At 38.3% G+C, this 12,749-nt stretch overlaps 1 protein-coding gene across 1 annotated transcript in view; it reads right to left on the bottom strand.

Moving 5' to 3' along the window:
• INTS4 (integrator complex subunit 4) overlaps window positions 1–12,749 on the bottom strand; it is a 115,737-nt gene that overhangs the window by 48,838 nt on the left and 54,150 nt on the right. The window contains exons 10-12 of the mRNA XM_007455300.1: window positions 9,077–9,148; window positions 6,714–6,888; window positions 1,916–2,121 (exon numbers count right to left, since the gene is read on the bottom strand). Of these exons, the coding sequence (XP_007455362.1) occupies window positions 1,916–2,121; window positions 6,714–6,888; window positions 9,077–9,148 (453 nt within the window). The remainder of the gene's footprint in view (window positions 1–1,915; window positions 2,122–6,713; window positions 6,889–9,076; window positions 9,149–12,749) is intronic.

Below are 12,749 nucleotides of genomic sequence, written 5' to 3'. Positions count from 1 at the left end.
TACGAGGGACTTAGCTGGTGGCGCAGTGGTTAAGAATCCGCTTGCCAATGCAGGGGACACAGGTTCGATACCTGGTCTGGGAAGATCCCACATGCTGCAGAGCAACTAAGCCCATGTGCCACAACTATTTAGTCTGTGCTCTAGAGCCCGTGAGTCACAACTACTGAGCCCATGCTCCTAGAGCCTGTGCTCCACAATAAAAGAAGCCACTGCAATGAAAAGCCCACGCACCGCATCTAAGAGTAGCCCCTGCTCGCCGCAACTACAGAAAGCTTGTGTGCAGCAACGAAGACCCAAGGCAGCCAAAAATATAAATAAATAAATTTATTTTTTTAAATATGTGAAAAAATTATAAAGATGTATAATTCAGGAAAAACCTTAAGAGAAGTGCTAAGCAACTGAGAGAATGATAAAGACCTTCAAAATCAAAGCACCTGGGGCTTCCCTGGTGGCGCGGTGGTTGCGAGTCTGCCTGCCGATGCAGGGGACATGGGTTCGTGCCCTAGTCTGGGAAGATCCCACATGCCGCGGAGCGGCTGGGCCCGTGAGCCATGGCCGCTAAGCCTGCGCGTCCGGAGCCTGTGCTCCGCAACCGGAGAAGCCACAACAGTGAGAGGCCCGCATACCGCAAAAAAAAAAAGAAAAAAAAAATCAAAGCACCTAACCTGTTTTCTAAAGTATGTAGCAGAAATCTGTAACAAGTGCTAATATGTAAACATCAAACTGCTATCCCTTTCACAATATATAAAAAAGGGGTGTGGGGAACCAAAGCCCAACTCTCATTTATTAATATTTTGAAAAACTTCAGGGACTTCCCTGGTGGCCCAGTGGTTAAGAATCCACCTTCCAATGCAGGGGACGGGGGTTCGATCCCCGGTCGGGGAACTAAGATCCCACATGCCATAGGGCAACTAAGCCCACACACTGCAACTACTGAGTCCGTGCACTCTGGAGCCTGCATGCCACAACAAGAGAAAAGCCCGCATGCTGCAACGAAAGATCCCACATGCTGCAATGAAGATCCCATGAGCCGCAACTAAGACCCAATGCAGCCAAATAAATAAATAAATAACTGAAAAACTTCAGAGCTCGCAAATAAAATCCAGACACTTTAGAAAAACAATTGAAGAACCACAAAGAGTTGTACGGCCTGGGAGGCAAATCTGTGTTCGTATCCTGGCACAGATGCTTATCACCTGTACAACCTCAGACAAATTACCTTTTTTCTGAAAACTCCAAGGTTGAATGAATTGATCCCTAAGATCCCTTCCTGCTGTCTATGATTCACTAGAAGAATTAAATCAAATCAAGACTGAAAAGAATTCTTCATTATTTAGCTCCTGTCTTATCTATAGCCACTTCCCTTCCCTCCTCTATCTCTCAACTCTATGTTATACTACAATGAATTCCTCCCAATTCCTTGAATATATCATACCCACTCTTACTTCTGGATCCTTAGACACTGCTCCCTCTGTTTGGTATGCTTCCACCCTACTACTATCCGTGCCACTCCTTCCCAAGAAAATGTTTCATACCCCTGAATCTAATATAATATAGTAAGTCAGCTATACTTCATTAAAAAAAAAAAAGAAAGAAAATGCCTCATTAAGTCCTACTCCTTCAAGTATCCACTACAGCATTCCTTCTTTCTTCCCTATCTCCCCAACCTTACCCCAGGCAATTCAGGTTAGACACTCTGCTTTCCCAGAGCATCCTATCCTTCCCTGATCATAGCAATACTAAGCTTTATTCTAATTTCCTGTTTAATAGTCAGTCTCCTCCACCACAAAGGAATTGTATGATGAGAAGGCAGAACTACGCTGCCTGTACACTATTTTATCATCAATGCCTGGTTTAAAAAAAAAAAAAAGTGGTGCTCAGTAGGTATTGATGAAGAAATGCATAACAAACTCACCTCTAACACAGCCAGGACAGTGTCAAGCTGATCCTCTCGAAGGGTGATATTGTTAGAGATTTTTCTCATGGTATGTATGGACTGTAGACGTACTTCCTCAATTTCATCATTAAACATGTCAACCAGGAAATCAAGGCACTTCTCAGCAAAAGAGGGTGAAGACTGGGCCAGCATGCAGAGCGCCTCTACAGCAGCAATGCGGACCTCTAGAGAAAAAGGGACAAACAAAACCACGTCAAGTTAAGATCCATGGGAAAAATGTAAGAAGGATTCCTCCTCATTCACGTTTCTGTTTCCCTCTCTACTCCTGTTACTTTACAAACTCTCTCTGGGAGATCCTCCATGCCTGCAGATTCTGCTACCACCTTCACATAGACCTATGAACAAGGATGTTGGTACCACAGGGACTAAGGTTTAGATCCTGACTCCTTGAAAACTCAGTTGTCTTATTATCTCAGTAGTCCAACCACAGTAAAGTACTTTTTAAAAAAGCACTTTAAAAATAACATCATTAAGATTAAAACAGGCTCGATATCATTATTCTCATTCTACAGATAAGAATCAGCAAAGTGGATAAACTTGCCTCAATTGAATGAGAGCAGAGATAAGACTAGTACCCAGGTCTGCTAATTCTAGACTTGCATCATATAGTGGTTAAGGGTACATGCTCTGGAATGATAGAGGCCTCACAGTGAATTGTGAAAAGTAATCCATCCACTAACTTGGACGGTGATCTTGAATAAGTAAATTAACTTCGTAGTATCAATTTGCTCATCTGTTAAATGGAGATAATACCCATTTCCTTACAGAGTAGTTAGGAGGAGTAAACGACATAGTGTAGGTAAAGCACATAGCACACTGCCTGGCATATGTTAAAAGCTCAATAAATATTACCTATGATTTAGGTACACGTCCTGTAAGCACCTTGAAAACAGAGGCATGTCCTCTATCTCTTTACATGCTCAGAACATGTAACAGTAAAGCCACTGAATCCAGGAAGCCCTTCATTCTTTCACTAACGCTGTCGCCTGAACGTGTACTATATGCCAGGCCTTGTACTGAGTGTTGGGATATAGAGATGAGAAAGCTATAGACCATGGTCACAAGACTTCCATACATGCTTGCTCTGTTCCAGCAGTTCCCACAATAAAATGTACAGTTTCAAAAAAGAAAAGAAAAACACTCAAATTGTGGTTAAAACTCTCCAATATACTTTGGGTTTTGTATAAGAAAGGTTTTATAGACACCTTAAAAGCAGCGTTACTACATAAAAGGGAGATGACTCAGATTTTTCTTGGTACTTATAAATTCCTCTTTTTCATCAGAAGAGAAGGATTTGCTCTACATCACATCTATGTAATTTAAACAGGAAATTGCTAATAATTACAAAGCAAGCCAGAGATGAACCCAAATGTTTTAACTGCTAACCCTGCTTCTTAGGGCTTTATCCATTACATTGCATGACTCATGTGTAACTCCTGCAAGTGTATCAAGGGAATCACAGAGAAACTTCAGATCAACATGAGATAATCAGTATGACCTGACCTGATGCAATTCCAAGCAGAAGCAAAGAAGCTTGGTTTTTTACTCTGCATGCACAGCCTGGCTACAGGTAGCTAAATTAACAATTTCTACTGGACTTTTTGGAATGTTGAAAATATATAACAGTCTCCTTAAGGGTCCAGGGCAGAGAAAAGGAATTAGCTTGCTCGAGAATAAAAAAAAAGACTGATCCTCTGGTGTCTTAACATATGTAATCAGATCCTAGTTTTGCTACTTACTAGCTTTATGCTTAGTACTGAAGATACAAAGATGAACAAAAACAAGACTGTGTCCCAGCCACTACAGACTAGAATAGTTAATTGCATTACAGAGTGATGAATGATACAATGGAAGAGCACATGTAGTATTAAGAAAATGTGGAAGAGGCACATAGCCTACTCAACAGAATCAGAGGCAGCTTTTCAGAAAGTGACCCCTAAAATGATACGTGAAGGAGTTGCTAGGCCAGAGGAAAGGAAAAAGGCCTTTCTATGCAGAGGAACCACATGTAAAGGCCCAGAAAGGAGGGAGAACATGGAACAACTAGAGGACTAGAAGTATGTGTGATACTACACTACAGTCTATAGCCAATGAAATAAGGCTCCATTTCACTCCCAGCAAATGTGTCCCTAAAATCCTGATTTACCCAGAATTTTATAGGTATGATTAGAGAGCTGCCATACCTGATGCTGGTTATGATCTACTCACTTTCCAAAGTTAAGTTCCTTTAAGTAAACCTTAGTGACAAACTAAAAACTGTAGAAATCAACCACATAAACGTTAACAGTGATTAAATTCAATTGCAGAAACTAAACAAAGCAAAAATACTAGGAGAAACAAAATAAAATAGGTTCTAGTTACCTGTCTTAGGATAAAATGGGTTTTAATAACTGGAATTCCTTATTATCTAACACTATTTAAATTTTTAATTCATGTATCAAGTTCATGGAGAACGTAAGTAGAGGTAGCTTTAATTAATTTCCATATATACAGAAAATCTTACAGCAAATTGAATAGGGTAACCCAATTCTAATATCTACTAATAGAAAAACTGTCTTTCAAAAGTAATTTTCTTGCCCTTCTAAGAAGTTCTATTCTGAGGTATCATTTTTATAGGTATTTTAAAGACCTGAGCTCTAATCCTCTGACACAAATTTACTATAAAATTTGGACAATCAATATTATCTCCCCACATGTTAGCCTCACTGAAAATAGGCTGGAGTCAATTATCTCAAGGCACTGACAGTATGTGACCTATGTGAAATGGAGAGCATCATATTGTGGAAATCGTTAAGAGCTTTGCAAGCACTTCTATTACTGGCTAAAATGGAGTAACAAGGGCTAGATTTATCTTTCTATCTGAAACAACTAAAAACAGAGACAAAATATATGAAAGAAAAGTATTCAACACACTGTACAACAGGCAATAAGAGGTAGTGATCCCTGAGAGACAGGAAACAAATGAGGTGAGCTTTATGATTATACCAGTTTACTGTCTGTAGAGTTTCCAGGTTGTAGGTCTCCCTGAGTTGAGAAGACAGAGCTGGGAGTCTGGAAAGGCCAATGTGGCTAGAGTTCATAGGGCAAAGTACCAGAAAGGAAAGACGTGCACAGAGAGAGCAAGCCTAGGAGGTCTGCAGAGGGTCCTCCTCAAGTCTTCAGCCAAGTTCTGATCTGTGAAGAAACTATCCAAGGCCTGAGAAAGAACCACTCAAGAGGATTCGAGGGAACAATCTCCAAAGCTCACACATGGTCAACAATAGTTTTTTCAGAAGAGTTTGTTTCACTAGCGAAGAAAAATAACCCCTAGACTAAATGCTACTTAGGTCCACCTAACAAAGCTTAAAAACAAGACCTGAACTAACTGCATTCTACAACAAAGCTCAAGAAAACTTAGAGGAATATAACAATGTTCAGCACCCAATAAAGTAAAATTCAGAGTGTCTGACATCCAATCCCAAATTACCAGGCATGCATAGAAGCAGGAAAATATAATCCATAATGAGGAGAAAAATCAATCAATCAAAACCAACCCAGAAATCACACAAATAACAGAGCTAGGAGACAAGGACATTAGGATAGTTACTGTAAATACATTCTCTGTTGACAAAGCTAGAGAAAAGATTAAGCATATTAAGTAGCGATACAGAAGATACTAAACAAATGCAAATTCTCATCAAACTTCACAGGATGAAAACTACAATGTCTGAGATGAAAAATATACTGGATGGAATTAACAGCAGATTAGACACTGCAGAAGAAAAGATTAGTGAACTCCAAGACAAAGCAATAAACATTATCCAAAATGAAACAAATAGGAAAAAAAGATTACATGGAAAAAAAACAATAGAGCATCTGTGAGCTGCAGGACAACCTCGGTAGCCTAATATATATGTAATTGGGAGTCCCCAAAGGAGCATGGGGCCAGAAAAATATTCAAAGAAATAACAGTCAAAGATTTTCCAAATAAAAACCACAAACCCATAGATCCAAGAAGCTCAACAAACTCCAAGCATAAGAAACATGAAGAAAATTATACCAAGGCATATTATAATCAGATCATTTAAAACCAGTGATAAAGAGAAAAGCTTAAAAGCAGCTAGAGAAAAAAAGATACATTATGTATGGAAGAACAAAGATTTAAAATGACAGCAGAGTTCTCAGCAGAAAAATGCAAACTGAAAAACTGTGGAACAAGATGTTTAAAGGACAAAAAAATAAACAAACAAACCACTATTAATCTAGAATTTGATTCCCAGTGAAACTATCTTTCAAAAAATGAAGGCAATAAAAGGCTTGATTAGTCATTAGTTAGTCAGACTAACCTGGGTTTAAATCTTGCTTCTGTCTCTTACTAGCTGAGTGACTAATAAGAAAGTACAATTGTTATCAGTATAAATATCAATTTTTACTACCATTTATTAAGTGCTTACTATAACTGGGTCATGTATCACGTCATGTATATATAATCTCATTTCATTATCACAATTCAGAAACACTTGCTATTAACCTTGTTTTACAAAAATGCTAGAATTTGAACCTAAATTGACAACCCAAAGTCCATGCTCTTAACCACTGATCCATACCATCTGAACCTCAACCTCTTCTGTTTATAAAATTAAAATAATAGTAGATACTTCACTGAGTGACTATAAAGATTAAGTGAGACAACCTGTATATATCACTCAGTACAATGCCAGATACATAGCAGTCACTCAGTAAATGGGCACTGTTATTGTTATGAAGTCATTCTTACCATACATTTCATCTTCCAATCCATGAACAAAGGCTCCACAAGCTCCTGACTCGATCAAGTTCACAGCCCCCGTATCTACTTCTTCCTTGGGAGCATCATCTCCCCACTTCCTGCCGGTGGAAAACTCTCCTGAAGTGTAAAGTTCCTTGGCACGTTCATGTGCAGTGCGTTTCCTCTATAGAAGACAACAATTACCACTTGCTAGAGATTCATGAGAGAACTAAGTTGCACCCCAAGAACATGAGAAAGTAGGAAATAAGATTGCTCTCTGAGAGTTACATTAAAAAAAAAAATACTCAATAGATCAGAGAAATGCAAATTCAACTTGAAGTTAAGACCAAGGTTCTCAGGTCATCAATAGCTGATAGTAACCTTATTAAAGATAGTAACTTCATTAAAGATAGCACAAGAATGTTGACTGGACAGGTGGTTATGTCTGCCATGGCAACACAGGAAAGGGAGAACCAGAGAGGTAAATAATGGCAGTGTCCTTCCAAGCACCATCCTGGGTAGACAATACACTGGCCCTAGAAAATAATTTTTTTCATCCCATAGAAGTAAGCGTCTATTTGACAACACTATGCTCACCAAGCAAGCATCTAGTAAATTTACTTTCTTCACAGATTGCCTAAGGGGGAATATACTAGTCAGCTAAAGTAAATATTGAGTCTACTTGACAGTTACAGTTACCTTCATAAATGAATAAACTGGCATAGATATCAGCCTCTATGAACCTTCCTGGTGTGAGCCCACATCCTCATGGCTGATCATCTCAAAGGCACTGATGAAATATAGCACCTGAGCCTACAAGGATGTGGGTCAGATGCAGAAGTCAAGTTTGTACCTTGTGAAGTGTCTTAGAAACCCTTGCATTACCCATCCCTCACCATTCACCATGAGTGTGTCCTTCTTTGCACTTCCACCCCAGTATACACAAAGAACACTTAAGTAATCACTGACCTCAAATGAAGGGAATGCCCTTCAAGAAAGCCATATGGCAATGTTTCATGAAGCACAGATATTAACTCCCCAACCATTCCCAAGAATTCATCTTATGGAATAAATCAAAACAAGAAAAGATCTAATATCCATGAAGGTGATTCTCTATATGTGATTTATAACGGTGGAAAAATTAAGGAGAAACTGTAAATGTATAATAAAGGGCTAAAAAATGATGGCATATCTACTTAACGGAATATTATGCTATCAGTAAAAATGGTAAGTATGAAGTTAACAATATGAAAAAAAAGCATATGAGGTAGTGGTGAATATAAAAAGTAGACTACAGGGGCTTCCCTGGTGGCGCAGTGGTTGAGAGTCCGCCTGCCGATGCAGGGGAAACGGATTCGTGCCCTGGTCTGGAAAGATCCCACATGCTATGGAGCGGCTGGGCCCATGAGCCATGGCCGCTGAGCCTGCGCGTCCAGAGCCTGTGCTCCACAATGGGAGAGGCCACAACAGTGAGAGGCCCGTGTACCACAAAAAAAAAAAAAAAAAAAAGTAGACTACAAAATTATCTGTATATGATGATTCAATGTTAAAAACATGCATAAGAAAAAGAGCTGGAGAGAAATACACCAAAATGATGAAAGTCACTGTGTTAGAGTAGTGGGAATATGGGTAAACTGTTTCTCTTTGTCTTCTACTTATCAAAGATTCTGATTCCTTATTAACACTTTTATAATTTAAAAATTTAGGGCTTCCCTGGTGGCGCAGTGGTTGAGAGTCTGCCTGCCAATGCAGGGGATGTGGGTTCGTGCCCTGGTCCAGGAAGATCCCACATGCCGCGGAGCGGCTGGGCCCGTGAGCCATGGCTGCTGAGCCTGCACGTCCGGAGCCTGTGCTCCGCAACAGGAGAGGCCACAACAGTGAGAGGCCCGCGTACCACAAAAAACAAAAACAAACAAACAAAAAAATTAAGATACTGACAATGAATGCTCCTATCATATTCTCAGACTCATATTTGTTCTCGACAACTATGTCAGAGAACTATCGCAGTCAAAGCTTAAGGGCATTCTGTTACTGTTCAGAGAAAGGATTTACTCATTCTTCCATGAGAACTGCTGTTGAAAGGAGTCACAAAATAAGACCAGACCTTTACAGTTTTTAATAAATAGAAAGTTAATCTTGCCTCTTCTTTGTGAAACACAATCTGTGCAAAGTATTTCATTATAATAATTTAAAATTTAATGAAGTAACTTGTAATTTGGTTCAATTTACTAAGATTTTAAATTAAAATGTAATCTAGTCATCCTACATTAACAAATTCATGGGCTGTAAAATTAAATCAACGCAACTTGGCATATAGCTACACTGATTTTGGTTTCAGAAACCCAGTTTAAACAACAAAGAATTCAAGTTACCCTCAGATCTGACATCAGCTTCTTGTCAAGCGTCTGTTCCAAGAAATGAGAACTGACTTGCTCCATAGAGCCCTATAAAAAGGAAGAATCCAGAGCAATTAAACAACTTTTAAGATGTGAACAATATCTTCAAATTCAAAGTTTGCCGCCAACTTAAATGCATAAAGATAACATTATTCTTTTTTTAATTTTTATTTATTTTTTTATACAGCAGGTTCTTATTAGTCATCAGTTTTATACACATCAGTGAATACATGTCAATCCCAATTGCCCAATTCATCACACCCCCACCACCACCCCCACATTCCCCCCTTGGTGTCCATACATTTGTTCTCTACATCTCTACATCTGTGTCTCAATTTCTGCCCTGCAAACCAGTTCATCTATACCATTTTTCTAGGTTCCACATATGTGCATTAATATACGATATTTGGATAACATTATTCTTGATAGTAAAGATCCCTATGGGTTTTGAATCATCAGGAAAATAATAAAACCATTAGCAGCAGCAGCTAGCACCTATATAGAGCTACTAGGTGCCATGCACTGCTCTAAGTGCTTTATACATATATTCATTTAATACTCACTACAACCCTATGAAGTAAATACTATTATTAGTCACATTCTATATAAGGGGGAAAGAAGGCACAAAAAGTGAAGTAATTCATTCAAGGTCACAAACAGTGTAAATTACAGAGCTGGGCTATAACCCCAGGCTCCAGAATTCTTTGCCTTAACTACTACTCTCCACTGCCTCTCCATTCCTTTTCATTCCATCCTTTCCATTCATTTGTCCATTCATTCATTAAACAAATACATACTTAGCAACCATTCCATTATATGCCTAGAGTTACCAGAAACAGGTGCACAAAAATAAAAAGACATCAATTCTACACTCAACAATCACACACTAATGAGGGAAATTGACAAGTAAAGAGATTACTGCATTATGGTATGAAATTTTATAATATACATTTATAAAGGGTGCTATGGGAACTTAAAGAAAAGCAGTATGGGGTGGAGGCAGAGAGAGGTATATCTGGGGAACTGGAAATCACAATTAAATGCATAGACAGAATGTCATGTGGGAAACATCAAATGGTTCTATGAATAGAACATAGGATGGGGGTACCGAAAATGAGGCAAGACAGGTAGGTAGAAAGCAGATCATAAAGGTTTTTGTTTGCTATGGTAAGGAGTTTGCCTTATGAATAATAACTCTATAGATAATTTCTATTAAATATTTAATGAGCTCAGTAATGTACAAAGACTTGCATTTTAAAAATGTATCCCTCCCAATAATCCCATGAAGAATGAGCATTATCCTCACTTTTTATTTATTTATTTTTTACAAGAAATTGAGGCTGAGAGATTCAGTAACTTGCTCATTTCAAATAAGAGAGAAACATAATCAGATTTATACTCATAAACATCATCTTGGCAGCAATGTGGCTAATGGACCAGAAGGAACCCAAAACAAAGCAGAGACACAAGTTAGGAGGCTATTTAAAGCAGGTCCTAGACATTCTTAAGGAATATATTGGAAATCTTCTCTAATTCCCAAGTTAATAAATATGGAAATGTTTATACAGGCTCAGACTTTTTCTCCAATCACATTTTCCATATCAAGTTACATGTTCTTTGGGAGTACTCTTACCCAAGTTAACATCTTTCCTACAATTCTAGAAGGGCAATTGTACTGTGCACCTTAAGTAGTTTCAAAACCACTTTTTCTTATCTCTACATGGTATATAGTTTGTTACACAGGTCTGAGCCAATACCAAATCTAACATTCATTTTTTTAATGCAAAACATCAATTTTATGAATAAAAACTATACATTTTTAAGAACTCCTCACTTTCTCTTTAGTCTTACCACCAACATTAACAGTTGTCATTTTTTGGCCGCACCATGAGCCATGTGGGTCTTAGTTCCCCGACCAGGGACTGAACCCGTGTCCCCTGTATTAGAAGCACAGAGTCTTAACCACTGGACTGCCAGGGAAGTCCCCAACAGTTAGCTTTTTAACAGGCAATTTGTTTTTCTACAAAGAATGAAAGTTTTAATGACTCCACAGTAAGTTACTGGAACCCACAGTCTCAACGTCCTCCTCCAAAGACTTCAACTGAGCTCTCTCCCAACACAGTAGCAAAGAGGGGGTACTATTCAAATTCTAGCCTCAAAAAATTTCCTATCATTGTTTGTAACAAGTTTCCAGTGTTATGTAAGAATAGCTGAAGCTTTCCATTTTAAATCCACAAATAGCAAGAACCTTACAGCATAATCCACTTGAAAAATAGTAAAACCTGAACTGTTACAAGCACAGTGGAAATAGAGAAGGGATAGATTCAAGGTTACGTCGAGAAGGTAGTACTGATAAGAGCTGATAACTCAGTGGATACGAGACACAGAGAAAGAATTCTCAAATGCCTCTGGGTAAATGATGGCACCATTTATGAAAGCACAGAAGGAGGAAATCTGGACCAAAACGATAATGAGTTCATCATAAAGTGCATCTCACCAATCAGAAAAACATCTACATTCCTGTATACTTTGACCAAGACACATATATTCAGGTAAAAGCTCTCCAACTGTACTACTACCCCAACTTAACAATCTATAACACTAAGAAAACTGATATTTAACAAACAAGTGCGTCAAACCTGCTCTCAGAACAAAAACTGCTCAACTAGTATAATAACAAAAGTCTATGCACTGTTTGCCTATTTCAATTTTAAGCTCCTAGCCTCTATTCATTAGGTGATGAAAAAGAGAAGCAGACCAAAAAAAAAAAAAAAAGATGGATTACTATGTGAGACATAAAACTGCCACTGACTAGGACAGCTACATTTGCCCTGGGAAAGACTAGCCTTGGGCAGAGTTACAAACATAAAAACCTACAGTCTACAATCTAACTGTCTGAAAATGTTATAATTTTTAAGGTCAAAGACTTTTGGAGCCTTACTAGTAAGGTTTAAATTATTTAACATCTTAAAAAGAAATCATTAAACTAAGGACCCTATTCTAGATAGGATGCCAATTACCATAATTAATTTCAAAGTAGTGATAGTATTCTAAATAGTCCCATGGAGCTATATTCTTGAAAATCAAGTTTCTTTGCTCCATCAGGGAACTTACAGATAACTGAAAACCAAACCTTTACATGGTTTTGAATTTTCTGATACATCCCATATCTGAAATTTTTTATCCTGCTGTAAGCCAGGAGAATGGACTCTATTCATTTTCTGTACAAGATGGACTTAAGTCTAAAGCCTTATCATTTCAGCTAAGTTCTTGAAAACCTGGCTTCTGCGTTCCTCCCAAGCTTAATCTTGTCACACATCACCAAATCAAACATTATCCCCCACACCAAGAAGTACTAAACTGCTTGTAGTTTAACATGATATTGTAGTTTAGTATGATATTAGCATGCATGACTGTGTACTCATGCATCTCTGCTCATATTTTCTCCTTCTCTACTTCTTTACCTAGCTAACCCATACTCATCTTTCAAAGTCAACTGAGAAATCACCTCGTCTAAGAAGCCTTCTGTGCATGTGTTAGGTGCTCTTTCCTAGGAGTACCGGTATTGTAACTGACTGATTGCCTATGTCAACCTACCTGACTATCCACTTTTTTTTTTTTTTTTTTTTTTTGCTTAAAGGGGCCCTTC

This window comes from Lipotes vexillifer, unplaced genomic scaffold (assembly GCF_000442215.2).
Source record: "Lipotes vexillifer unplaced genomic scaffold, Lipotes_vexillifer_v1.1 scaffold276, whole genome shotgun sequence".
NCBI lineage: Eukaryota > Metazoa > Chordata > Mammalia > Artiodactyla > Lipotidae > Lipotes > Lipotes vexillifer.
This window is presented reverse-complemented; position numbering and strand designations above follow the sequence as displayed.